Raw genomic sequence first — 27,458 nt, 5'->3', positions numbered from 1 at the left:
GACAAAGAAATGTGTATTTGATTTTCTGACCAGTCCAGTCTTCAGGTAAAGACAATGAAGGTCCATTTTTACATATTAAGTAAACATAGCTATTAAGCTAACAAGTGGGGAAGAAAGAGCATGGAGCTTCCTTTACCACCAGGCTCCATGTCATCTTTCTCACAGCTTGAATAAACTTTACTTTGAAGAGTAACCCTCAGAAGAATTCATTTCAAAGTTTTTCTGGGGTATAAAGGTGGGGGTTGAACCGCAAGTGATAAACAATTAAATCAACTGATTTATAATACAGTAATGTATACAAAGTGCATAGAGTGAGGTCTTTTCTAGATGCTAATGAGACACTGGTGGGTGATAGAATTGTGAAATATATATATATATTAACACTATATGAGGAAATATGGATACTTGATGTTTTAAAGACTGTGGCAAAACAGGAAGAAACAGGTTCCCTTTACTAGACCAGAGAGAAGGCAGCTATTTACCTGTCTTCTGTGTAAATTAAGCATAGTGGAAACAAAACAGTAGATGCCCCATTTACATGCAGGGGGATGGGAAACCCACAGGAAGGGAAGAACTGCATGAGGTTACCATTCCTCTTCAAACAAAGTAATTGAACTTTGGAAGATAAGTAAGGAGAGAAGCCATCTTTGGCATCTATCACTAGACAGACATAAGGGAACACAGCTTTTGCAAGCTGAGAAAAAGGAGTCCTTGGAGGAGGCGGGTGTTTGACATCTCTGGGAACTAAATATAGGTGAGAAACTTGCTTAGGCAAAGATTGTACCTTGCTAGATTAAGCTTTAGACTTTTAGATGCATGTGTTCACTTTTGTTTTACTTGTAACCCTTTTTAACTTTATTCTTTTACATGGCATCACTTAAACTATGTTCTAATGCTAATAAATGTGTTTTATTCTTACTATAAACCAACTCAGTGCTGTGTTTAAATGGAAGGGTGTATTTATCCCAGTTAAGTGTGATGTGCTTTGTGTCTTTAGAGGAACAAACAAACCTTTATTATTTCTCTGAACTATCCAGGAAGTGACTGGACATTACAGAGCAAATGGTTTGGGGAAAATTCAGGATATTGAGTGTGTTGGTGTCACCTTGCTGGTTATTTAAAAAAAAAAAAAAAAAAAGGTGGGTGGAAGCCAGAGTGGGACCGTAGACAGGCTCTTGGGGTCAGAGCTGCTGAACCAGGGCTGTCTACCACACGGACACTTTAAACTGAATGCTTGTAGTTTGGTTGTAAGCATCCCAGGTTGGGAACTACAACAGCAAAGCATTGTGAGGCACCCAGGGTTGCAGGGCAAGCAGTGACACGACCCCTCACCAGTCTCAATTGCACCCCCACTCGATTGCACCGTCACAAATATCTGATAACAAACCTTAACCTACCAGATTTTTTGGAGGGGGGTGGGTTGCTTTTAACATTTTTTTTTTATATACTATAATCCGTAACATACAATTCTTAAATGACATCTTGAAATTTTTTAGGTTCAAATAGTCCTCAATGAAGCTAAACTAAGTGAAGAAAAGGTGAAGTCTGAGCTTCGTCATGTACAGGAAGAGAATGCTAGACTCAAAAAGAGAAAGGAGCAAGTAAGCATCACTAGTCTTTTGACATTACCTGTGTTTCTTCCTTGAATTCTGTAATATTTTACACTGTGCACTAGGTCTGTTGGAAAACTGAGTATTTTGTTTAAAAAAAAAAAAAAAATTGTCCCACAATTATTTCTCCTGCAATTAATTCTTGTTGTCAAATACTAGAATAAATAAACCTATGGGATTTTTAAGGAGGTTTCCACAGCACATGCAGATCTTAAATGGTTGCTTTTCAAGTATTTATACACTGATACACCAAGCCTTTCCACACTTTGTGGTCTTAGCACATTCCTTCCTATCATCCTAATACTAGTATCTTATGTTGATTGGATCATCCTGGTATGAGTCAGAGGTGTGATAAAACTCAAGTCCACTATTTCAGAGTTAGCCCTGATTGACAGATGTCTTACAAAGCTTTGCAGGCAGGTTGATTCCCATTTGTATGTTGTGAAAGCTTCACCAGTTCCAGTGAGCCAGCTGCTAACCCTTCTATGAAATTGTTGCTATGTTGATGTGATGGCCGGTGTCTGATCAGAAGCAATATTTCAGACGCTAATGTTACCACTTACAGTCAGGGCCGAGTGAAGCCATTGTGAAGAATTGCTACTCTTGCTAGATATTGGAATGCAAGAGGCCATTCTGAAGCTATGTCTTTTCCTTGGTACTGAAACATGACCCATTTTGTACAGTGACCCATCTTTGTAGCAAAAGCTACCTCTTGTGTTGTGTGTCTGTCTTCTGCCCCTCTTTAGATTGATTACTATGTTAGGGGTGTGGCTGGGATGCTGGTAACCTTCAGTTAATTTCTACTATTTAGAAGCAAATGAGCACTTTGACTCTAGTGTTGAATATTAGATGTGTGAAGAAAACTAAAATTCGTAGAACTATGTAACAATACAAGTTGAAGAAAATTTTCTAGCACCCAGATTTTCAAGTAGTCCGAGGATGATCTATCCTCTCAAGTTAAATGTCAAGTTAATTTAAGCACACACTCTCCATAGTCACTGGTGATCAGTTACCATTTCAAAGTTGGCAATACACTCTACATACATAGTACTAAAAAATAAAGCCAAAAATCATGCTGACTTGTTGCTTTTTTAGCTGCTACAAGAAGCAGAAGGCTGGAGTGAGAGACACACTGAGCTCAGTGAACAGATCAAACTGTATCAGAAGTCTCAGAAGGACATAGAAGAAGCACTCGCCTACAAGGAAAATGAAATCGAAGTATGTTCTTGTTAAAGAGCAACCATCTTAAATATTCCATATGTTAAATGGCTGAACTACTCTGCAAAAGTAGAGTGGCTTCTATTTATTGTTCGTTTGATTTCTTCATTAGGTTTTGACTAACTGCATTATGCAGCTAAAGCAATTTGATGCAGATTCTGAGGGCAAGAAGGATGGAGAAGGAAATGGATGGGACACAGGAGACGATCTGGCCAATGGAGAACTGCCAGGTATAGAGATCTTAAATAATGGCTGGCTTGTGCATGCAGTAATTAAACATATATAGATGATGAGGTAGTGCTCTCAAATCATATCAGGGGAGAGTTACAGAATATGTTTAGGTAATAGATAATGTGTTATGAGCATCTGTTTTATGTTCTGCTTTGAGATTAAATCTGTCTCCTAATTTCAGGACTAAAATGGTCACTGGTCAGAGTATAGGATTTCTTATAATCACTAAGAGGAGTTGCCTGAGTGAGGGGCATGTTTAAAGGCTAGTGTAACAAGACTATCAATTAATAACTTTCAGAAAACTAAGATCTCAGCTTTGTAATAGTATGCTGCATTTATTTCTAATGTGAGTACTTCAAGATAGTAGACCTTTTTAAAAAAAATCAAGATGTTAATTGAAATGAGTTATTTTAATCTGTTCACTTCCAACTGTTTAGCAGCTGAGATCTTGCAACTTCAATTTAGAGATTTAGACTGAGATTGTTCAAAGCAGCATTGGGGATTTGGATGCCCCACTGGTTTCCAAATCCCCAGTGTGTCATTGAAATCTTAACCTGGGCATCCTATGCAATTTGGAGGCTGGAATACCAGGTTTTCAGGTGCTAGGGGGAAAAAAAAAAATCTGTCCACAAGAACAGCTACCAAATTCATGTTAGAACTAAAGGGTGTTGGGGGTGAGGGGAATTGTAATCAGAACTCACTCTTTGGATCAGTAAAATGTCTTTAAGGACTAATAACTTGTCCCAAATGATGGTCCTGGAACAGTGATATGAGAGATTTAAAGTCTTGATTCTGTTCTTGTTTCAGTATTAAAATATTTGTCAGATAATTTTTTTAAAACTCTGTATTTTCTAAACAATATTAGAGAGAAGAGACTACAAAGCAAGTAGTTGTTTTCCTTTTCTCTTCTAGATAACCGGAGTGAGAAGATGAAGAGTCAGATTAAGCAGATGATGGATGTCTCAAGGGTATACCCCATTATGTTGTTTAACAAATAGAATTAAAAGTTATGTGGGAACTATTTAAGTTTATAAAATACTCGTTTCCCTCTTTACAGGTAAAAACAACATTATCTATAGTTGAAGAAGATAGAGATCTTTTGCAGTCCAAACTGAGTGATGAAATAGCAGCAAGGCATGAGCTAGAAGGTGAGCTCTGCAAAAGAGCCACTTAGTGTGAAATACTCTTTGTGTGATTTATAAATTTGCTTGATAGCAGTTCCTGTCACTGCCTTATGTGCCTCTTTGTCTCCTGCAGAGCAAATAAAAAAGCTGGAACATGATTCCTGTTCACTACAGACAGCCAAAGCTCGATTTGAAAATGAATGTAAAACTCTGCAACAGAAGGTGGAAATTCTCAATGAGCTCTATCAGCAGAAGGAGATGGCGCTTCAAAAGTAAGCTTTGTTTCCTTTCCTAAAGGTGGAGTAGTTACTCTTTCCCATCTGCCTATATAAGTGCACCATCTAACTGTTTCTTCTCTGTTCTATCCTCACTTTGAGTTGCTTGGTTAAATTTTTATATACAAAACTCTCATGGAGTGGTGATAGACACTGCTTAGATAAGGTTGAAGCTAGCTTCTGGTTGTAAGCCCAGTATATGACCACAGCTTCCCCAGAAACTTGACTTTCTTGAAATTTTCACATATCTGCTCCTAGAGTAGAAGCTTTTGGGGGGGAAGTTTTGCTGAAAACTTTTGATTTACCTTATCTCTAAACAGTTTGTCTTACAAACTCCTTATTTGTGATGGTGTTCTTACTGAGAACTTCCTTTTTAGTATCTTGCAGAGAGAAAAGTAAATACATTTCTATTCATAATCAGGGGATCAGTTTTTCCAATAACTTTTCAACATTGCATTTTGCCTTTTGCATCTATTTTTGCAGTTCTAGGGGGAAAGTTAAGATGGGTAGGCAATGTCTGGTAGAGTGAGTGGTGAAGGATTAGACCAGGTCTACACTATAAACGTACATCGGTGTTATTACGTCACCGAGGGATGTGAAAAATCCACACTCCTGAGCAACGCAGTTACTCCAACCTAGCCCCCCGGTGTAGACAGTTCTTTGTCAATCGGAGGGCTTCTCTCATTGACATAGCTTCCACTTCTTGCAGAGATGGATTAACTACTCCAAAAGGAGAAGCTCTCCTGTCAGTGTAGTAGCGTCTTCGCTGAAGTGCTACAGTGTAGATATGCCCTTAAGCAGCACTGGGAAGTTAGTTAGATCCCTTAACTGTTCATTCCCCATTTGTTAATGTTTGGATTTGTTTTAAAGTTGCAGAAATGTTGTTAAAAGTACAAACCTGCTTCTTTGGTAGGGGGACATGAGCTGGACTCTGAGCCACACTTTCAGCTAAAGGGCAAATGTGACTAAGAATAACCCGGTTCTGGAAGAGACAAATGTTTAAAACTCTGTTTATGTGGAAGAAAATCAGTAAGGGATGGAAGCTTAAGGTACTATAAGGCCGTCACAAACAGGACATAGTACCAAAGAAATTGCCTTACCTGATTGGAGTAGATGGACCCTGGTCCAGAGTCCTGTAACTGACAATGGCCAACATCAGTTCTTTCAGAGGAGGGTGTAGGAAACCCTGCAGGAGGCAGTTATGGGACAGCTTGCCCTCAGGGAAAGTTTCCTTCTAGCCCCCAGTAGTTCAAGGTTGGCTCGTGCCCTGAAGCATGAGGATTCAGATCCTTTCCAAAACTGATTTTTTAAAATGAATTTACTGTTAACTCAGGATAATCCTCTCATCCATTTAATACTCTCTTTGCAAAACTGATTTGAATGAAACACTTCCAGTGGACAATGCTCATCCTCTGGGAAGTCTTTCCAAATATAGCTAATAAGTAAGGCAAAGATTTTATCGTGGTTATTTTTAGTAAAAGTCACGACCGCAATAACCAGAAATTCACGGAAGCCTGTGACCTGTCCCTTCATAAAAATAACTATGACAAAACGGGAAGGGAGGAGGGTCCAGCCCCCACTGCTGCTGGGGGCTCCAAGGTTCCCCCCACCTATGGTGGCTCAGAGCATAGGGTTCCCCCCCACCACCAGCAGCTTGGAGCTGTGGGATCTGCCTGTGATGGCTAGGAGCTGCAGGAAGTTGCCCACGCTGGCTGGGAGCCGTGGGGGCCTCCTGCTGCCGCTGGGGGCGGCATCCCCCCTGGGGAATGTGGGAGGGGCCCACTGCCTGCAGCAGCTGGGAGATGTGTGTGTGTGGGGGGGCCCTGCTGGCTGACAGCTCCAGTCCCGCTGCCCCGGGGCTGAAGTGAAAATGTCACCGAGGTCTTGGGAAGTCACTGATTCTGTGATTTCCATGACCTCTGTGATAACATCTTAGCCTTACTAATAAGTAAATCACCCACCCGAAAGCAGCTGCTAGTAGTAATTAGGTTTAGAGTTACTGTCAGTTTAAATGCTAATGCTGCTTTTTTGAGAGAGTTACTTTTAGAGTTGCCTGTAACTTGGATACTTCAGACTGATTGCAAAGGAGTCAGAAAGAAGGCGAGTGGGAACTAAACACAAGGTGAACAAGGGGCGCTGGTAATTGGTCACATAATAATAGTAATTGGCAGGGAGACTGTTTACCAGAGGCTTCAGTTCCCTTCAATAACTGTTGCAGAGAGAGGATGTTTTCTCTCTGCTCTGTTCCCAGACCCCCCAAATCCCCGTTTGCTTGTACTTACACACACTCTTGCACTTCTTGAGCCATTTGGATGTCAAGTGTAGAATCTGTCCATCTCCTTATCAGTGTCTTTCTATAGAGTTGAATTAACATCTGTCATCTGCACAGCTCTAGATAGGGAAAACTCTCCCACAAACAGAGAAATTGGGAGTTGTAGAGCTGAGCTACCTACTAGTAACAGACCTCTGAGGCGCTCTCACTCCTGGTCAGCTCTGCACCTGAGATTTTGGGTTCTCAGGATATAGATTTGGTTTGCTTGTCTGGCTCAGAAGGCTGTGAATATTCTGGGTCCTGAACATTTTTCTCCTCTTTTGTACACATTTCTCTAGTGCAGTGGTGGGCAAATGTCAGGTTAATCCGCTGGCGGGCCGCCAGGCAGTTTGTTTACATTTGCACAGCCGCCCGCAGCTCCCAGTGGCCTTGGTTTGCTGTTCCCGGCCAATGGGAGCTGCAGGCAGCGGTGCAAATGTAAACAAACTGTCTCGCAGCCCACCAGCAGATTACCCTGGTGGGCCGCAGGTTGCCCACCACTTCTCTAGTGTCTCCTTTCTTCTTGTAGGTAGAAGGCATGAGATACAGCCAGCTGGGTTTCTAGTTTTCAACTGTAAGATCTTAGATGTGTAGCATAGTGAAGTAACTTTCTCTCTCTTCCGTCCAGAAAGCTGACCCAGGAGGAGTACGAGCGTCAAGAGAAGGAGCAGAAATTGTCTGCTGCAGATGAAAAAGCAGTGTTGGCTGTTGAGGAAGTGAAAGTTTACAAGTAATTTCAGTTACTGGAGGTTCAGAGTGTTCTAACTTTGGATATTGGGGGAATTTTTCTTTTTAATCTTTCATGTTTTATAGGCAAAGAATTCTGGAAATGGAGGAAGAACTGAAAAAAACAGAGAGGTCTTATAAAAACCAGGTAAAAGATATTCCTGCTCATTGGTTAAGTTGGCTTTTCTATATTGTATTACATCTTTTTATTATTAATTATTATTATATATTCTGATATATGGTGATGAGTGTGGGATAGAGTAAATATTGGATAAACCAAGCTAAAACCACTTTTTTTCCTTTTTCTTAAATCTAAGATTGCTGGTCATGAGAAGAAGGCCCATGACAATTGGGTAAGAGCGTGTTCCTTTTTCTGACCCTTGTACTACAGTTTCTAAATAGTCTGCAATGTTAGATTTATTTAATTTGCATTTAGCTTCCTGAATGGAGCAGTTCATGCAGTTGGCAAAACAGATTGAAACTTTGGTGGCTTATTTTTTGGTCCCAAGTGCATTCAGTTTCCACAGTACCTGTTTTTCTCTTTCCCTGAACAGCTCATTGCCCGCTCTGCAGAGAGAGCTTTGGCTGAAGAAAAGAGAGAAGCTGCCAACCTGAGGCAAAAGTAAGCATGTGACAAGCTATTCGTGGAGCTCAGTCAAGTGTGCTCTGCACTATTTGGGCACAAACGAAAGGAAGCCGCAGTCCTGTCCCAAGTAGCTTACACTTTCTAGATTAAACAAGCAGGTCAGCCATACCATTAATTTGAGTCAGTGATGCACCTTTTTAAAATTCACTTGACTATTAAATATATCTTCATGCTGAAAGACATTAGTAAGCTTTTACAATGCAGGTGGCCTGAATAACAGACAAAGCATACTCAAAATAATTATTTTTTAATTCGTGCTTATTTTTTAGATTAATAGAAGTGAACCAAAAAATTGCAATGCTTCAAAGACCATTAATTGTAAAACCGACTGCAGGCAGACCTGACCGTCAAGTCCCAGCACGGAGAGGTAAATACTGCTCTTCCCTCCTTCGCCTGCACCCTTCTTCTAAAGATTGTGAAGTCCTGGGTGTATTTGCTCTAAATATTTAGAGTGAAATAACTGCTGGATTAATGAAGTACTGTTGCACCCTTTACACAGGTCCACTGAGCCGTGATGGCTCTTTTGGGCCATCGCCTGTGAGTGGAGGAGGTCCTTCCCCGCCATTGATGATGGAAGCTCCTGGTCAGCCCCTCTCTGCCACACGAAGGGAAGGTTCAAGAAGTGAATTTGGTAAGGAGTGAAACTTCTCCTGCAGCCATAGACATTTATGGGAGGAAGCAATGAACACAAGAATTCAGAGGTCTAATCTCAGTTCCCACTTGTGCCCTTGAACAAGTCAATTGACTTCTGTGCCTGTCTATCCTTATTTGAGAGAGGTGTTGAGAATGTATTATCGTTGGTGGAGCTCTTGGAGAAATACTCAAATGCTAAATATTGCCTTTTACTAGTGCTTATTGTTCCTAGACAGTATTACCAGTGAACTGCAAGAGAGAACTTGAGTAAAGCTGGCATATACACTGAATGCCCTCACTTTAACCACGTTGAGAGGGGCAGTCAGCACAAAAAGGCATTGTGTGACTCACGTTCTTGAAATTATTTTTTTCGTCTTGTGAAATTCTCTGGATAGGGTTAATCGTATCTGTGTTGTTGCAGAACAGTGCATTCTGGGATGTCCCTGGCAAACCAGAAAGGGTCAGAAACTCATTCAGCACAAGTTTACGGGTGCATGTTAATTTTCATTTTAGCTTTGAAGCTTATTGTTTAACGTATGGGTTAGTCCAAATGCAAGTTCAAATTGTTGAAAAGAAACTGTAGTCTGAAAGTCTCAGTACTACTGAGATCAAGGGGGGGCCTGGTAGAGCATTTGACTTTTTTGTTTTTGTTTTTAATCAGCTTGGTTTCAGCTAGAGATTCCATCAGTTATACTTGTACATAGATGCATTTACACCTCTGAGTTTTTCACATGCAAAAGAGTGGTTGGAGAGACTGCATCGGTCCACATTAGATTAAGTAATGAGCTTACCTTCACTGTAAGGGTTCATTTGTTTAAAAAAAATAAATCCATTTCTTACTCAAGTAATCCAAAATGCTACACCTTATGAAAATGCTTCGAAATCTATGCTGTTTTATTTCTGGAGGTGCTGAAGTGTCAACCCCTTGCCTAAGGAAGGATTTCCTGCACTTCCACTGCTGGCTCATAGGGGGATAGTGCTGGGAAATTCTGTCTCTATCAAAGGGTTCAAAAGGAAACTGCTCCCAAAGTTTAGTTTTCTCTCTCTACCCCTAGTGGTGCCACTGAACCTGTATGCAATTAGTGATGTGTAGGGGCTAGTGTACAGAAGATATGGATTTGTTATAGAAGTAGCTAGCTGAATTAACAAGTCTGTGTCTGAGCTCTGTGTTTTATATTTCTTTTAATGTACAGTAGTGGATGGCCCTTCAGCTCCAAGGAGGCCACCTGAGCTGTCTGGAAGATCATCTGTCCCAGGTGAGTTACGTGAGCTGTAGCCTCCAACCCCTTCAGTAAGCTGTTTATTGACTGGAAACGTGTAATTGAAGGCCCAGGTTCCTCTTCCAAAGCTGAGTAAAGTCATATGAAACTTCTGCTTTTCTTACAGATCTCGGCCCTGCTGTAGCAGCCCTGGTCAATAGTGGGCCAAGAACCTCCTCACCTTCCACATCCATGGACGGAGTGGTAAGCGGAAAACTTTTCTTCTGCCACAAGAACACTTTAGGCAGCATTTCTTGTGACCCACTGTACCTGCTGCTTCTCTTCTTAATTGTGTATCATGTTCTATCTTGTCTGTATCCCTTGTCCGTCATTTACTGCCAAAAACAAAAGCAAAACCCTCCCAAAGACTCTGAAGCCCCGTGTGTATCTACTGTTCCGCCTTCATCTTCTGAAGCAGCAGCAGTGAGTATTTGGCAGCTGGATATGGTGCTGGTGCACTCCTTGCTTTGATGGCGAGGAATCAAGGGCATGGTGTTTCAAATTGCTGAATAGCTAAATGCTCTGCAAAACTAACCATGGGTGCTCTGTTTTTAAAGGTTTCTTTACTCCTGTTGATGGCTCAGTTAGCGTAACTATGTCTGATTTTTATTGCAATATGATGAAAACCCTATTGCTTTTGTCAAAGACTGCATGCAAACATTTGTCTTTGAGGAGAACTTGTAAGAGTAATCCAATGAAATGTGATATTTGTTGCCTCTAAATATGTGTAGTACAGAAGGATTTAGATTATCTCTCAACCCCGTACTACAGGAAGAAAGGAGTTGTTTTTTAGCATTTAACATCCAGCAATGTTGTATGGGCCTACTGGCATTTTAAAGGGGTAAGCATCTGGGAGCTGGGGTTACTCATGACTGTGCTGTACCAGAGGAGCGGTCATCCCAAAGGTATGTTTAATTTGTATGCATTTGAGTGGCCTAAACCGGATTCTTCAAAAGGCAGCACACTCCATGCTCTGCAAAGGTTTGACAACTTGCTGCTCTTTGGCTGTTTTGCCCTTACTTGTGTTTTCTTACCTCTTGGCACTCGGGTTAGTTCTGGTGTTTTAGCATCAGTATATTTGCCTATTGTCACAAATCATATTCTTCACTAAAGTTTCAAACCAATGTCTTGAACAGGTGAACCTAGGTCCTAAAGGTCCTCCATCTTTTCCTGGGACACCCATAATGACCTCTCCAGTGACCGGACCGCCGCCACCTCCAATTCGATTTGGAGCACTGCCACCTCCACTGCGTGGGCACTATGGGTCTCGGCCCCTTCCTCTACCCTTAGGTATGATTACCTTATGCTTGAGTTTAACTTAACTTTTTTCAGCTATGCCTCTTTACCTTCCAGTAGCTCCTCCATATCCCATTGAAGCAGTAAGAGTCTCTCCTTTAAACACCTTGTGGGCATGTCTACACTGCAATTAAATGTAACGGGGGAGGGTCCAAGAGCCCAGCCCTCAATGTCTACACTTGAATTATGTAGACATACAGGAACTCACAGGGTATCACTTTGCTGAGCATCATTGAATATGGCTCCTTTGTTTATTGTACAGTAGTAATAGTGTGGAAAAAAAACTCTAGCTCCCAAAAATCTCCCTGGCAGGCATTTGTGGCCTTGAACGTTTCAGTGTGTGGTTGCAGTTTCTATGGGCACCTCTTTCTGACTGGTGCATATCTTTCTTTAGCTGAAATGCTTTGGGCCAGGCTGTGAACAGGCTGACATTGGGAAACTTCTGTATCATTTTCCTTAAATGGGTGTAGTCACTACTTCAATGTAGGTGGCACTTCCATCATCACTCAGTCTTTCCCCGCTTTCCTTTCAGTTCGTGGTCCTCCGCCACCACCTCCAGCTGCAAGAGACTATTTACCTGGCCCACCATTAGGAATGAGAGATGTGCCTCCTGGCCCATTACCGCCTCCTGATCCAAGAGGATATGTACGTTTCCCCCCTCCTTTTCGACCTGGAGGCCCTCTTGGCCCACGAGATTATCCTCCTGGTCCACGGCTACCCCCACAAGGTTTAAGGGACTATCCAGCTCCTCCAAGTAGAGACTTGCCTCCACCAGGATCTAGAGACTACCCACCAGCCCCTCCTTGTCCACCATCACCAGCAGGCCCCAGGGACTACACACATCCTCCTGAACAAAAACCATAACTTCAGCTGTTGGATGGCAGCTCTGTGGAATGGACTCTAGCACATTTCATGCAGTTAGGACTTTAAATGGCTTCAAAAGACAACCATCTTTCAATTTTATTCTTAGGTTTGGTTTCAGTATATTAGTTTTTGCAGAATTACTTTTCCTTCAAATTTCCCTAGCCATGTGCATTTGAGATCACCTTAAAGAACACTCACCCACTGGGGATGCAAAAATCATATGCTATGATGGACTTGAAGCCTGCTTCTTACAGCTGTGGGCTACCTGCAGCTCTTTAAATGTGCAATACAAAAGTACCTGTGTGGTTGGTTTTAATTAATGTAGCCTATGTAACCAGTTGTTGAATGACTTAAAATTTCATGAAAAATGTAATCAAAACATTTCCTGTGGAAATATTTTTGTAAGTAAAATGTTACCCAACTTGTCTTCTCCCTTACATTAACCTGCAGTTATTGTAGACCAAGGGTCTACAGAAAGACTGTAAAATTATTTACCTTTTTAAGATGTCTGGTCAAAAAGATCAAACACAAGCTACCCTGTACTTGAAGGAAAATTCTACTAATAAAGAGCAAAATCAATTTGCTAGATCTTGTTTGAGCATGCAAGTGAATCTATCATGGAAGCAACTTGAGCCAGTTGGTTCTTTAAAAAGACACTTAATCATTGTGATTGGAGTTAATATAAGCCACTTGTGAGAAGTTAACAGTAACCTTAAATGCTCTACACTCCTTGTGTAAGACTTGAGCTACTCAGACAAGCAGTAGTACAACCTTTTTAAGATGAGGCTCTAGCAAACCCCTGATTAAGAGATGTAAGTCACTTGGGTTTTATGGAACTGTAATTGGATCTTACATCACTTCTGCCCATGTAGGCAGCCTTAAACTGACATATATATTGCAGTGAAAGCCAGGCTAGCCTGTGACCCATTTGCTTAACTGCAGTACAGAGAAGTTTGGGTCCAATGCAGTTTAAAAAAAAAAAAATCTCCCAAAAGCACAACTCTGTATCTCAAAGTTTGTATAGTTTGAGCTCTTCAGTGTTGCATCACCGGTCTACCTGGGAGTTTCAAAAATATAATAAAGGCTAGAACTTCAATTAGTGGGCTGAATTCAGATTATGAATAGTAAGTAAAGTGCCCTTTACAAAGCACCTACATCTATCTTATGTAATCATGGAGTTTAGCAAATTGTTTAAACACATGGAACTATACTCTACAAAATGAAACTTCAGGGAAGGTATATTTTAAGCTTACAGGATTTCCCCCTGGCAAATGGTTTGGGAGGGAAAAAGTAAGTTTCCTGTAGGCTGAAGGGGTGCTAGTCTGCAAGCATCAGTAGCCTCTACTGGGCTTTGGGTGAGGTGGTTAAACAGCTACAAGGGAAGATAGGAAATAGCTCAAGTGAAATCCTCATACTCTTAAAATAGAGGTATGAATAGTAGAACCTCAGAGTTAAACAGACCAGTCAACCCCACACCTCATTTGGAACCAGAAATAAACAATCAGGCAGCACTAGAGACAAAAATACTGTATTGTCTTAAACTACTAAAAAATAAAGCAGCATTTTTCTTCTGTATAGTAAAGTTTCCAAGCTTAAGTCAATATTCAGTTGTGAACTTTTGTTTAAAGTTACGAACAACCTCCATTCCTTGTTCATAATTCTGAGGTTCTACTGTTCTGGGGAGCAAAGTTGAACCCTCTGCCATATAAAGCTTTGAATAGTTTCTCTTTTGGGGAGAGGGATAGCAAAAAAAAATCTAGTGCAGGGCCAATTTCAGAAACAACATCTTTACTTCCACATACAAGCAGCCATTTATTTGATTTGTAACTGTAGGTAGGTTATTCAAATACTATAAGAAATGACCTTTTAGCTAAACTCAAGCTCTGACTGATATAGCAGAATTGTAGATCGCCACTGTGCATAGCTATACAAGCAGCACCCTATGTTTCACTCTTGGGAAAGTCTTTCAGGGATCGCTACATCATGAAGGATGAAAAAATGTAGAGAGAATGGACTTTAAAAAACATTCTACAAACATTCATCTACAATTAGTTAAATACAAAGCTCTACTTGTATATTGAAACAAACAAGGTTTCAAACTGTACTGCACTTGACATTCCATACAATTGCAGTTAATAGGGACTTCAAGAGCTAAGGAAGGACGTTGAGGGTGATAGTTTAAAACACCTGGATCTGTTTCACATGAAAACATGTTTAATTTGTAGGCACTAGTGTACACATTGGCTCATAAACATTCACCAGTAGACATGTAACTGGTTAATTGTATACATCTATTACATATGCATTTTAAGGACACCCATCTTTGAAAATCAGATCCCTCAAGTTAAAGTTTAACCTATTATATTCCCCCCCCAAAGCAAGTGTATTCCATTTCATTTAACTCCCCTAAATTAACATCTTAAATAGTTCTTAACTTTGAAAGGATTATCCCTAGGAGTCAGTATAACATACAGAGGGTACGAGTAGGTTTTAACTTTCCCCATTACTGACTCCTGATCACCTAACAGGACAGTTTATATGGAGATGTATTTGAGTACTTCATATGTAGACAAGTACATAGCCACAAAATATTTATTTATTTAGTAGGACAAATGTACACATCAGAAAACATGGAAGCCTCTTAGAATGAACTTTAAAAAGGCTACGTGAGGCCTAGAACCTTATTCAGCAAAGCACTGGTGCATACAGAGAGACCCACTGACTTTAACTTTAAGCAAGTGCTTTGGATGATCAAGGTCATACACTACACCTTTTGCAGTGGTGAAAAATTGTGGTTTTGTACCTATAAGATATTGTCAGTTTATTTAATGAATGTTTCCTTCCTTTGTACAACACCAGCAGACACAATGGAGGAACACGATGGCCGATTCTATTTACATTTATTTTAACAAAACTAATCAAGATATTTAGTGTTTGTTTCAGGCATGACATTGTTGTAAAAGGTTATAATGTAATTGGATCCCTTTTAGAACTGTTAACAGGAAAATACAGTTCTTCAGCCATTAGCCAAATAATTGCTCACAGAGGTGAACTCATCCACAATTAAGCCCGAGGAGAGGAAAGAAGGGGAGAATAAATTCAGCTTCCAACTTCCAAAAGGCCTCATTTTATCCCCATTACAGTTCCCTTCAAATCACTGTACGAGAGGCAGAAAGGAACACCCCTGATACACTCCATAAACAGACTGCTGTGAAAAGTGAAAAAATCCTTTTCCCTCACTTTTTTAAACAGTGTTCTGGAGTGCGTTACTATTACATGGTGCAGAAAGAAAGGCGTTAATGGTACATTTACATCCAAGCTATTAGAAAAGCTAACACTTGACACTGCATTCTCCTGGAGCTGGTCCTTGTTAGCATAGCAGTGTGTATGTAGGCACTATTTAAGATACACATGAAGCACATCAGACCTTGAAGAACTGTATTAAATATTCCACTCATTGAATATATGAAAAGTTCGAATGGGTTCTACTTCGGTCCCTTTATTAAGTTAAAAGGTGGATGCAAATATTCATGTTATAATAAGCCAATGCCCTGCAGCTTATTACCCACTATGCATCTCAATAATATAGAAAATAAATGATAATCCTATCTACCTACATAAAAACCAGGTTATTTTAGATTAAGTTTCCAGACTTGCATACAAATAGAGGTATGCAAAGATCCACAATCAGATTTTATGAAAACAGTTTTTCATGGGCAGGCGTCTGTCTTCAGTCGACAGCCTGAGATAGCCAGAGCATTTCCAAGCTGTTAGCATAAAGCCCCCACCAAAAACATTGAGTAGTAAGGGCCCGATCCTACCACCTGTGAAATCAATGGTAAAACTCCCACTGACAGCAAAGGCAGTAGGATGGGCCCCCAAAGCTGTCCCACACATGCCCCTTTGTACACCACTGTCTGGGAAAGTGGGTAGGAAATACAAAGTATAGAAAAAAGAATGTAAGAAGGTTGTTCCCTTAAGTATTCATGATTTTTAAGGGATTCCAACACTTGTAATAATAGACGAGTTCTACCTGAAATCACACGATACACTAGATGCTGCAAGTCTGGGAACTATCCGAATGGGATTGAGATAAACAATTGACAATTTGGTTGTCTCATCAGCACCTTCCCTTTTACCCTCAACACTCCTCCCTCCTTTCCTCTGCCACTTAGCCAGATAAGACAAAAGAGCAGGCTGACAAGATGTTCTAGAGCAGCATTTCAACTTTGGATTGAATCTCTCTCTCTCTAACCACCATCCTCCTACTGCTTCTTAAACCACTCACAGACACTTTCTTTCTGTAAAATCCCTTTTCTATCACCTTCCCCCACCCTCCCAACAAGACAGAGTGAAGGATTCTAAAATGTGAGGGACTGCAATAGCAAGCATAGCAAGAGTAAACAAGCTAGCAAACCTGCCACGACATTTTGCTGCATCAGGCTTGGTGAATGGGGCACTTCCCACCCTCTAGCAGGGTTTTTGAAGCAAGGGTAAAAACAAGAGGTAAGTTACAAAATTGAAATTTTAGAAACAGCTCAATTATGAAGAGAAATTGTCACAAAATACTTCAGCCCGCTTGTGATAAAACTGGTATCCAAAAGGTACTGGAAGAAACTTGCACCTGAATGGTAGGCTTAACCTCTGACCCTGTGATATTGCTGTGCAGTGTGTGATGGTCTCATCTGACCTACTGGCATGAGTACAGCCATTTTCCTGCCTGTTGAAGGATGGGGGTGCTACACACGCAGCTACCATGATTTGTGACAAGTGGTTTAGTTCACAGAAGTCTCACAAAAGGGTCATTCCTTGTGCAATGTTTGATGGAGGTGAAGATAAAGTGGTTTCTTGGTCAACAATTGCAGTTTCTTCCTTTTAAAGTCAGTGGGTTTTTTGTATCTGTAACCACAAGAAATAAAATTGAAGGCGAATGCTAAGGATGACTAAATGCATCTGAATAAACCCAGGCTCAAATGCTTGTGTTCCGACAGTACCCAGACCCCATTGACACTATCTATGAAAGTGCTTCAGGTATGAATTTAGGATTCGTACAAGGGAACAATAATGAAAAGTAGGTTACACAGGAAAAACTGTTATTTTCTTTTCTTTGGAATATTATTTTCAAGGCATGGCAAGTTAAACTTTCAAACGCATACCAGCCTGAGTAGAAGAGAATTCAGTTGCAAGACATTCAGGTTATCTTGCTTTGCCTCACACACACTTGCAACCTATTACTGCAGGTGTAATTCTGACAATATTTAGATTTGTTAAAAAAAAAAAAAAAAAAAACCCCACCAGATCTTACAAAATTGTTACTATTATCAGGAGCCTTTTTCATTAGATGTTTCCCACTAAAGTTACTTTGGATTAAAACACGTCCCCATATGACAAAGTAGTTGGGACTACCTGCATGCCTTTCTGGGACTGGCCCTTTAAATTTGGGAGAGTCAAATAGCTGCAGCCCTAAAATGGCCATTTTGCAACTGACAGCTCACAACTCCCAGCCCTTCTCTTCCAGCTGATAAATAGCAATAAGAAAGAAAATAAAGTTAAGGAGATGAGACAAATTGTCATGCCCCTCAATGTTTGCAACTCATATTACAGCACTACAATAGTGGCACCAAGAGAGTCAGAAATCCATACCGATTAAAGAATGAAAGTAAACTGGCTGGTTTGTCTTTTTCCAATCAGAAGACCGTACAAGTAGTGAGCCTATAACTCTGAAGGGGTTTAACATTTTCAGTTTTAATATTCCAACTTACTGTAGTACGTAATTTGTTTTTGAAAGCTATTTTTGACCTGATCGTGTCCCTTGAGTGTGTGGCAAGCCACAGGGGTTTCATTCTAAAAGAAAGCCTGCTTGGTAGTCAGGAAGATGTTTGTTTTTTTTTAGTAGCAGATCTGATTACTTTAGTTAAGGATCAAAATGCAGAACTCCTATATAACCTGACACCTTTATGCTGGTCTGTTCAAAGTTCCTTCCAAACCAAATGCTGTGGTTTGTAATTGTATTTTCAGGATCATAGGAATAAAGTAGCAAGAAAACCAGGAGACGACAAAGTGGTAAGTTTGACAGTAAACAGTTTCCTATATCTAACACAAAGCATCAGCAGACAATACCAAGCTCTAGATTAGTTCCTTTGTATCATGTCACTGGAATCTACCGTGTATATTTATATATCATCTATATATAAGATTATATGCTAGGCCACTTACAGTTCTATAACAATTGTCCCAGGTTTAATTTCATCCATCTCCATGAAAGCAAAGCACTTGGTGCTGGTAAATCTCTTCTTGGGCTTATAGTGTTTGAATTCAAAGAAAATAGCTGCACCTAAAGGGGGGGAAGTTAGAGAAAAACCAGTCAAATGTTGCCTAAAACAGATTCCTTGACATGGAAATATGACTGTCATCATAACCTGTTCTACATATATCAGAGACAATGGCTTCTATTATTTCTCTAAATCTCCTGAATCAATAAGAAAAATCATGTTTCTTGAAATGTTAGAATTACTCCCCCCTGAGCTTGTAGCCCCACTCTATTACTCATGAATGACAGAACCACAGCAGGACAGTGTGACTGGTCCAAACAAGTGTAACAGAGAGTGTACTACTTGAAAGCAAAATATGCCAAGCCACTACTCTAGGACTTGCAGTGAGCTGTCGCAGTGTCCTCAAAGTTGCTACTGCACTGTAGATTCACACCCAGGCTTGCCACGCAGACAACCCTGGGGTCTTGAGCCCCAAGAATCTTCATGGCAGTAGTTTTGACACTGCTCCTACTCTGAGGAGCAGCCAGGCCCAAGCTGCCTCAGAGTAGGAGCAGTGTCAAGACTACTGCCCTGAAGATTCATGGACCCCATTTCAGAAGGCTAAAATTACCCACCTTTTGTTAGTTTTTCAACATGTTTCTGAATCTCAATGTCCACATTAAAATGAACATAGGTGTCCTCTTTCCTTGAAGCCACTGGAGTATCCTGCACAGGGGTCAGGTCTACCCCATTCACATCTGGAGGATATAAAAAATTAGCCCCTTTTAAGGTCAAACATCTTTTAAAGAAACTTGTCATTTTATCATTAGCATACATGCACTTTCCATCCTAGTATTAACAAATCTTATCCATAATCCATATTTATTACATCCTATCATCAGTTCATTGGGTTCAAATTCCAAAACCAGCACTGCATCCTCTTTCTTCTGCTCCAAAGAGAACCCCCTGAAATGTCAGAGTCACTGCTCTGTCACCTTCCTATTAGCGACAGGCCAGAACTAGTCAATTTTATTTTCAAAAAGGGTGATTTTTATGCTTGCCAGTGAAGTATCAAATTCCCTTTTGAGGGAAGTTTTCACATAGAGCTTAAAGGTCTATTCTGAGAAAAGGCTATGGAAAAATACAGTCGTAACCCATTACCTCTGAATGTCCAGATGCAGATATGCTTGCTTTCCTGGCTAGAAACAGTGCTCACTACTTTTCACTCTAGAGCCAGCACAGGTATGGGGGAGGGAACTGGATTCAGTTATGCGAGCACAGATTAACAACTGTTTTGCTCCAGCATAAGCCAGAACAAGCAAGATTGCTGCTTATTCTACTTATGGTGGTTTGACTGTTACTTTGTCCTCTCCCACTTCCGCCCTCCTCCCCTCACCAGTTTGTTTCATCCATCTGTTGTGCCTCAGCATATGGTAAGATCATGAGCTCTTTGGGGCAGAGGCTGTCTTTTTTATGGTGTGGGCATGTGTCTGGCAGGGCCTAGCACGTGGACCCCGATGAAGGCATCTGGGGGCTGCTGAAATACATTAACAAATAGTGGCAGAACTATTATGGTTGAAGAGTTAGCCACCAACGTTCAGATTCCAGACAGATTTTAAGGATAGTAAGTTTAAAAGAAGAAAAAAATCCCACACAGGTTTGGTATGGAGTCACTGAGACAATGAACACGGTCTCACAATGCCTTTTAAAAAAAAATTAAACAGTCACTTTTCTGAGTAGACTCACTTTAAAAACTTGGGAGGGGAATTAAAGTACACCCCTTCTCATTTCAAATAGGTTGTGCAGTCTCCCACTGGGGAGTTAAGAGTTTAATAGGTAAGTGGAAAGCTGAGTCAGACTATCATACAATTTAATAACAGCATTGCTTGGTAACTTCTGCTTCTCAGAAGAATACCACATGTACTGTAGGTCAGGACTGAAGGGCAGGGATGTATGGGGAAAGCTTGCATAGCACTTGCGCACACTACCCTGCCTCCTGCCTGCAGCTACTAGCATTTGTGTTTTTACAATATATAACTAGCAAAGGGAAAATTTAACACATTTCAAACAACAGAACAGCGTAGCAGTTTATAGGATATTTGCTTTTGAACTCTGAAATTTCAGTACCCAATATTAGAATGGTGTTAAAAATTGGTACTTTACTAATAGCCAAAAATGAAATGCATTCCTTCATGCTTGACTTGACCCAGATCGGATGTTGGACTCCAACGAGAATTGTAACCCCTGGTCCCACAAATTTAGATCTCTAAGCCAGCTGGGGGGCAAAAGAACAGAACAAAAAAAGCCAAATGACTGACAAGGAATACTTGGGAGGGATGCGAGGAATGATGTGTAATTAAAGAGTCTAAAAACAATGCTGAAGAACCACAGCAACATTATTAAAAATAAACCTTTTGCATCTTCAGTGTCTCACTGAGAGAAATGCAAGGTGAATGTGTAGGTCCCGAGAGAGCAGGATTCAGGCTCCAGTTTTCCATCAGAGGGAAGAGGCTTCAGACTGAGGGCTTCTCTATACAAACAATGACTTTGCTGCAAGCTGGGGTGTGAATCTGCGCCGCACTAGACTGACGTGGACCTAGTGTCCATGTGCGCCCCGCTGACATGCACTAGCAGTTTGTTAATGCACTTTGGTCTAGTACTCTCTCTGAGGCAAGACTAGATCAAAACACTCTTAACAAACTGTTAACACAAGTCAGCAGGGTCCACACAGACACGCACAGCGAGTGCAGCAGGCTCGTGAGGGGAGATTCACACCCCAGCTTGCCACAAACTAAATGTTCATGTAGACAAGCTCAGAGACACAGGGTACATCTAACACCGCACTTAAAAACCCGCGGCTGGCCATGCTAGCTGACTCGGGCTCAGGCTAAGGGGCTGTTTAATTGTGGTGTAGTCATTCAAGCTCAGGCTGGAACCCAAGCTCTGGGACCCCCCAACCTTGCAGGGTCCTACAGCCTGGATCCCAGCCCGAGTTTGAACATCGACATTGCAATTAAACAGCCCCGCAAGGCTGAGTCAGCTGGCAAGGGCCAGCCACGGGTGTCTAATTGTACAGTAGACATATCCAGAGAAGCAGGGGTCTGAACGTTGAATATAGTCACAGGAATCAAGAGAGTGGAGGAAGGTTCATATCCACTTGTTTTGGCTGAGGGATAGTGGAGGAGATGCAGGACCCTACTCAGAAGCACAATCAGAATCTTCTCATCCTTGACTAAGATAGCACCTCGTAAAGCCACAAAATGATTGTACAGAGAGAGAGAGAGGGGCTCTGAGTGCCAACAAGAGTGCTTCCCTATATGGGGAAGAGGGATTCTATTTCCCTAAAACACACACGTCCCTTCACAGAGAGTAGAAGTCAGAACACAGCAGAAAGAGCAATACTTACCCTTTACACTAACTGTGATATAAGGATCAATGCACTGCCCAGCATCTTTCAGACCAATTTTCTCTATTTTGATAGTGAGTAACGTCATCCCGGGTTCCGACGGCAACCTGGGTAATAAAGTACCTGGCAACAGAGAGCAAACCAAAACATTAACCCTTTGGGACTCTTACAGCTAGGGCCCTACTTCAGTCCTTCCCCCATCGTCATTGCTCATGGAAGCCTTTGTTCACCACAAACTATAGTGGATAATGAGAAGGGATAGGGATTAGTCCTAAGGCCCAGGATTTGCAGCCTCACGACACATAGAGTCATCTAACACCAACGAATCTCAAAGTGGCTTACACATTTATAGGTGCAAAGAAATGCAGTCACCAGCTCTGGAGTGAAGAGTGGCAAGTCAGTGCATAACATATTGAACAACATTGAGAGACATAGGGGTAAGCATCTATTTACAGGAAGTGCTGTGGGATCTTTAACGTCAAGCAGAGCAGACAGGACCTTTGGTTTTCAGGTCTCGGATATGCACGCATTGTAAATTGCAATAGAATTCCATTTCTATAGCTCTTAAGGGCAGAGATCACCCTGCTAGGATTAGAACTTGTGGTTGCAGGGAGTCCAGGCATCCATCCACCAGCTTCATGCTGATCATTTACAACTAGTAAAAGAGATGGGAGCAATAGAGAAGGGAATGTTCCATTGGTATGAACCCCACTCCTGGGGAGGTAAGAGAAATACCAGATCAGCAGGGTTCTTCTAGAGCAGTGTTTCTCAACGACCAGTCTGTGGACGAGTGCTGGTCCCTGAGATCTCCCTGACAGTTTAGGAAGGCAGCAAGCCGGTTCCTGGTATCAAAAAGGTTGAGAAACACTGGTCTAGAGTGTTTAGCATCTATTGGCATTAGACATCAAAAGGCAGCAGTATAAAAAAATAAAAAAGTATTTGCCAGAACTGAGAGAACGTGAGGGACGCCAAGTCATTTCCAACTAAACATAAGAACATAAGAAAGGCCGTACTGGGTCAGACCAAAGGTCCATCTAGCCCAGTATCTGTCTACCGACAGTGGCCAATGCCAGGTGCCCCAGAGGGAGTGAACCTAACAGGCAATGATCAAGTGATCTCTCTCCTGCCATCCATCTCCATCCTCTGACGAACAGAGGCTAGGGACACCATTCTTACCCATCCTGGCTAATAGCCATTTATGGACTTAGCCACCATGAATTTATCCAGTCCCCTTTTAAACATTGTTATAGTCCTAGCCTTCACAACCTCCTCAGGTAAGGAGTTCCACAAGTTGACTGTGCGCTGCGTGAAGAAGAACTTCCTTTTATTTGTTTTAAACCTGCTGCCTATTAATTTCATTTGGTGACCCCTAGTTCTTGTATTATGGGAATAAGTAAATAACTTTTCCTTATCCACTTTCTCAACATCACTCATGATTTTATATACCTCTATCATGTCCCCCCTTAGTCTTCTCTTTTCCAAACTGAAGAGTCCTAGCCTCTTTAATCTTTCCTCATATGGGACCCTCTCTAAACCCTTAATCATTTTAGTTGCTCTTTTCTGAACCTTTTCTAGTGCTAGAATATCTTTTTTGAGGTGAGGAGACCACATCTGTACACAGTATTCGAGATGTGGGCGTACCATGGATTTATATAAGGGCAATAATATATTCTCAGTCTTATTCTCTATCCCCTTTTTAATGATTCCTAACATCCTGTTTGCTTTTTTGACCGCCTCTGCACACTGCGTGGACATCTTTAGAGAACTATCCACGATGACGCCAAGATCTTTTTCCTGACTCGTTGTAGCTAAATTAAAGAAAATCAAGAAAATCAAAGATGTTCTTACGCTCAGACACAGACTGATGTTAATGTAGGAGAATCCCTGGAACATTGAGGTACACTGTAGCACAGCTGGTAGTTTGAGATATCAGTAGCATGTAAGAAACATACGAATGGCAATATGGGTCAGACCAATGGTCCATCTAGCCCAGTATCCTGTCTTCTGACAATGACCAATGCCAGGTGCTTCAGGGGGAAGGAACAGAACAGGGCAATTATCGAGTGATTCATCCCCTGTTGTCCAATAAGTCAAATACCCTTGAAATCAACTATAGGATATTTCCTCCAGGCTGATTTTAGAGAAAGCTGGGAGGTTTTAAGACAGAATCTGGTGTTAGTGGTGCTAGATTCACAAACGGTGTAAGAGAAAGTAAACTCATGAGCAAGTCTGATGTAAAGCCTTCTTTTTGATTGCAAGTTTTATGACTCCAGAAGTGAAAAGACATAATTTCCCTTGGCAAATGGAGTCAGTCATCCCCTCCACAGATTTAAGTTTTCTTCACTATATTATGACAGAGAGACAGGCTTCAAAATAAAGGACCAAATATTCTGCCCATAGAACTGCACCCCCAGCAACCAGGACTTCTATAGGGGTTGTATGACTATTCCCACCACCTCATTGGGGTCGTTAACAAGATTGGAACCCAGAACCTTCAGTAACAGAAGCATGAGTCTCTATGGCCTTAGCTGACAGCTGTAATAGACTCATGGCCTCTATGCACCAGCCACCACAGGGGACCACATCTCACAGTAGAGTGGGTCATAGCTGCACTCAGATACCTAAAGACAGGATTTGGCCCCCAGCATTTAATGTTGATGGGACAAAGACTGCTAACTGTAGAGTTGGGAACAGATGAATAAAAACTAAAGATTGAATTGGATAGTCCACAATATCAATGAAAACGGGTACTTTTCATGTTGGGGGAAATTGCTGACACATCCTGCTTCAACACGGAGCCATTTCTCTGGCACTGTGGTTTGCCATGAGTTTTCCTGCCAAGTTTATTAGACATGTGCTTAAAATGAGGGCTTGTACCTCAACCAGCCCTTTCCTGTGCTCCCTATGGGCTTGTAGATGCGCCCTGCCTATCCTATATCAAACACAAAAATGAAGGAGGCATGCCAAAGCCATCTCCAAAGAGCAGGGAATCCGGCCAGGGGCATAATATAAAACCTGTGATTTCAAGTCTTCGCCAGCTATTGCTTGGGAGGACAGAGGGTTTTTGTTATCAGTGGGATATTTAATAAGTAAAAAAAAAAAAAAAAAGGCACTTTAGGAAGGGGGCAGACTTGGGCCTTTTCCTTGGGTTTGTTTTAAGAATTTTATTTTTTCCCCATGTTAATTTACTGCTCCTGGAGAGTGCCGGATTGACTGTGTGAAGTCCCTTATTTGCCCATCGGGTAGATAAGGAGTAGCGATTCAAGCTTCCATCAAATGGTCCTCTCCCCCTCCTGGATCTCTAAGGCAGCCCAGGTCTCCTTACCATTTTAATCCCTAGCACTTCTAAGACCGCTTAAGAATGTGGCAGTTATGTATGTCCGTGTCATACAAGCCACCATGTATGACAGTCAGGATTTGGATTGAGACTACTGGATCCATCTCACACAGGCACCAATCAGTTGGTAGCAACCTTTGAAAAGAATTAGAACCTGCGGCCTAGTGGAGAAGACTAGACATCAGAATGGGCCTGTTAGTTTTAACAGTGAGTGAAGCTACCCAGGAGATAAACTTCAGTCACTTTAGCCTAAGCAACAGGGAGCCCTACTTATTTCCATGCAGGACATAGAACAGATTGGGGTAACATGCAAGAATGAAATAGTGTATTTGCTAGGTCACTCTGTAGCCCAACTTCTGTCCCAAAGCATTTCCGGTTAGCAATGCAAAGCCAGCTAGGCATGCACCCCATTGAAAGAAACCCAGCTATACATGCAACCAGCAATCCTGCAAGACAGAGAGCAAGAGAAATCAAGACAAGCAAATTTCTAGAGAGCCATCTAAGGTGCTACACTAAAACATGATCCTTCTTTTCTCTGTAGCTGCAAGTCAGCTCACCGGTTACTTATACACAGAGAAGCCCCCAATTCTTTCATTATGAAAACAATTATACTTTGACACTTGGAATTAAGATATAAATGAAAGATGCCACAGCAATGACTATACACATTAAAATGTTATCATACCTTCAATGACTCCTGAGTTAGCAGATGTTAGAATGGTTTAGCATGTGTTAACATGATGAAGCCATGCATGTAGAAGACAAGACCATGGACAATTAGACAATATAGTAATCTAATGTGAATTAAAAGCATACAGAAGCAAAGTCTATAAGTGAGGAAAGTACAATGTAACCTACTGAATCAACTGGGTCAGTCTGTTGCTTAGATTTATAAGCCTCAGATCAGAAGGTTCTGTGAATAGTTTATTTTAGTTTGAGCCTTATTGTCCACCATCCAAGGTTAAGTAATTAGGTCACCGAATCGTCAAACATCATGCCACACAAATATTCCTGTACAGAAGGCAAAAGAAACCCAGATTGTACCAAGTGGCAAGACAATTCAAGGCTGTTAGATTGTTTGCATTAAGGCTGACTTCCTTTTTGAAGGCAACTTCAAACTAAGTGAAAGCAGGGCGTGCAATTCATGCTGCAAGTTGGGCAACAAACTAAATGTGTTAATACTAAGTTTATAGGGTGCCCTTACCTACTCTTGAAGTGTGGTCCTATCCTGAAAAGTGATTCGGTACGAATGGCTCTGTGGGGCCTAATGTGTATTATCTCACTCTGATTTTACATCTAGTGTGCTGGGTTTACCAATTGGGTTTACCAATAAACATTTGTCTTTTCTAACAGTCAACCCTGCAAACCCAATTTGGCTTCAATGTCAAGCTAGGTTCTTCCCTTCTTGCACATCACTTGAACTAAAGGTTCTACAGGTTTCTAATTAGTGGCACCTGCACAGCTCCATTGCCTTCAGTGGGGTTGCAAAGGTGTATTTGTTTGCAGCTTAGTAACAGTGCTGTTCATGATGCGCAAGGAGGACCAAAAGCAGTAAACACATTTCTGTAACAACAATCAGCAGATGTGACCACACCCCGAGAGCACATCTGCTAAATAAGAAGGTACCATTTGTACCTCATTACTTTTCAGAACAGAGCTGTGTTCTGGTCATGTGAACTGAACACTTCTTTAAGAGGTGGTGGGTTCAGAGAGCTAGAGGGTTCAGAGCTCTATCTATTTACCTTCAGAACAGGTGCATCACTGGGAGGCCAGTATAAGCTTCTCCACACTGCTCTGCCATTGTACCTTCACCAACTCTAAAATGAAGATGCCACCTCTTGGAATGAGATGTTAATTCAGTCTCTGTGGTTCATTCTTGGTGTCTAAAATTGGCATCGGTGTATTTTTAATTGTGGTAGTTTTGCACTGGAAACACCTGTGAATTGAACTGGAGGCCTCAGCTCAATTCTTAGTGAGCATCACCCACTAAATGGTGGTATCTTTCAACTGCTGCCAATATGGGCAGGACTCAAAACGGGTGACCTAAATGCAATAGAGTTGCACATTTCTCCGAGTTGCCCAGGGCCCCTTCCAGCTCTTTACCTACTTTAAGTATTCTAAGTAGCCAGTGTGTTGAATGTTAGACATCCTGTTTTATTTAAGCATCTCCCTCTACCCCAAACCACTGTGGCCATTTTGCTTCTTACTAAGGTAAGATCATTTGGCTACAAAAGAAGTCCCCTTACTATGTGTAGAATTTAATCCTTAGAT

General features: G+C 41.4%; 2 protein-coding genes across 2 annotated transcripts in view; one reads left to right on the top strand and one right to left on the bottom strand.

The window, feature by feature from the left end:
• MIA3 (MIA SH3 domain ER export factor 3) overlaps positions 1-12,772 on the top strand; it is a 37,689-nt gene extending 24,917 nt beyond the window's left edge. The window contains exons 13-28 of the mRNA XM_065400939.1: positions 1,497-1,601; positions 2,706-2,828; positions 2,941-3,058; positions 3,972-4,027; positions 4,117-4,207; positions 4,317-4,455; positions 7,398-7,499; positions 7,583-7,643; positions 7,813-7,848; positions 8,050-8,117; positions 8,411-8,508; positions 8,641-8,772; positions 9,968-10,030; positions 10,161-10,237; positions 11,170-11,323; positions 11,862-12,772. Coding sequence (XP_065257011.1) covers positions 1,497-1,601; positions 2,706-2,828; positions 2,941-3,058; positions 3,972-4,027; positions 4,117-4,207; positions 4,317-4,455; positions 7,398-7,499; positions 7,583-7,643; positions 7,813-7,848; positions 8,050-8,117; positions 8,411-8,508; positions 8,641-8,772; positions 9,968-10,030; positions 10,161-10,237; positions 11,170-11,323; positions 11,862-12,193 — 1,755 coding nt within the window. The 3' untranslated portion in view covers positions 12,194-12,772. The remainder of the gene's footprint in view (positions 1-1,496; positions 1,602-2,705; positions 2,829-2,940; positions 3,059-3,971; positions 4,028-4,116; positions 4,208-4,316; positions 4,456-7,397; positions 7,500-7,582; positions 7,644-7,812; positions 7,849-8,049; positions 8,118-8,410; positions 8,509-8,640; positions 8,773-9,967; positions 10,031-10,160; positions 10,238-11,169; positions 11,324-11,861) is intronic.
• A 4,223-nt stretch (positions 12,773-16,995) lies between these two features.
• The window catches only part of AIDA (axin interactor, dorsalization associated), a 50,113-nt gene continuing 39,650 nt past the window's right edge, over positions 16,996-27,458 (bottom strand). Inside the window, exons 7-10 of the mRNA XM_065401681.1 lie at positions 21,851-21,973; positions 19,080-19,202; positions 18,410-18,527; positions 16,996-17,092 (exon numbers count right to left, since the gene is read on the bottom strand). Coding sequence (XP_065257753.1) covers positions 16,996-17,092; positions 18,410-18,527; positions 19,080-19,202; positions 21,851-21,973 — 461 coding nt within the window. The remainder of the gene's footprint in view (positions 17,093-18,409; positions 18,528-19,079; positions 19,203-21,850; positions 21,974-27,458) is intronic.

This window comes from Emys orbicularis, chromosome 3 (assembly GCF_028017835.1).
Source record: "Emys orbicularis isolate rEmyOrb1 chromosome 3, rEmyOrb1.hap1, whole genome shotgun sequence".
Classification (NCBI taxonomy): Eukaryota; Metazoa; Chordata; order Testudines; family Emydidae; genus Emys; species Emys orbicularis.
This window is presented reverse-complemented; position numbering and strand designations above follow the sequence as displayed.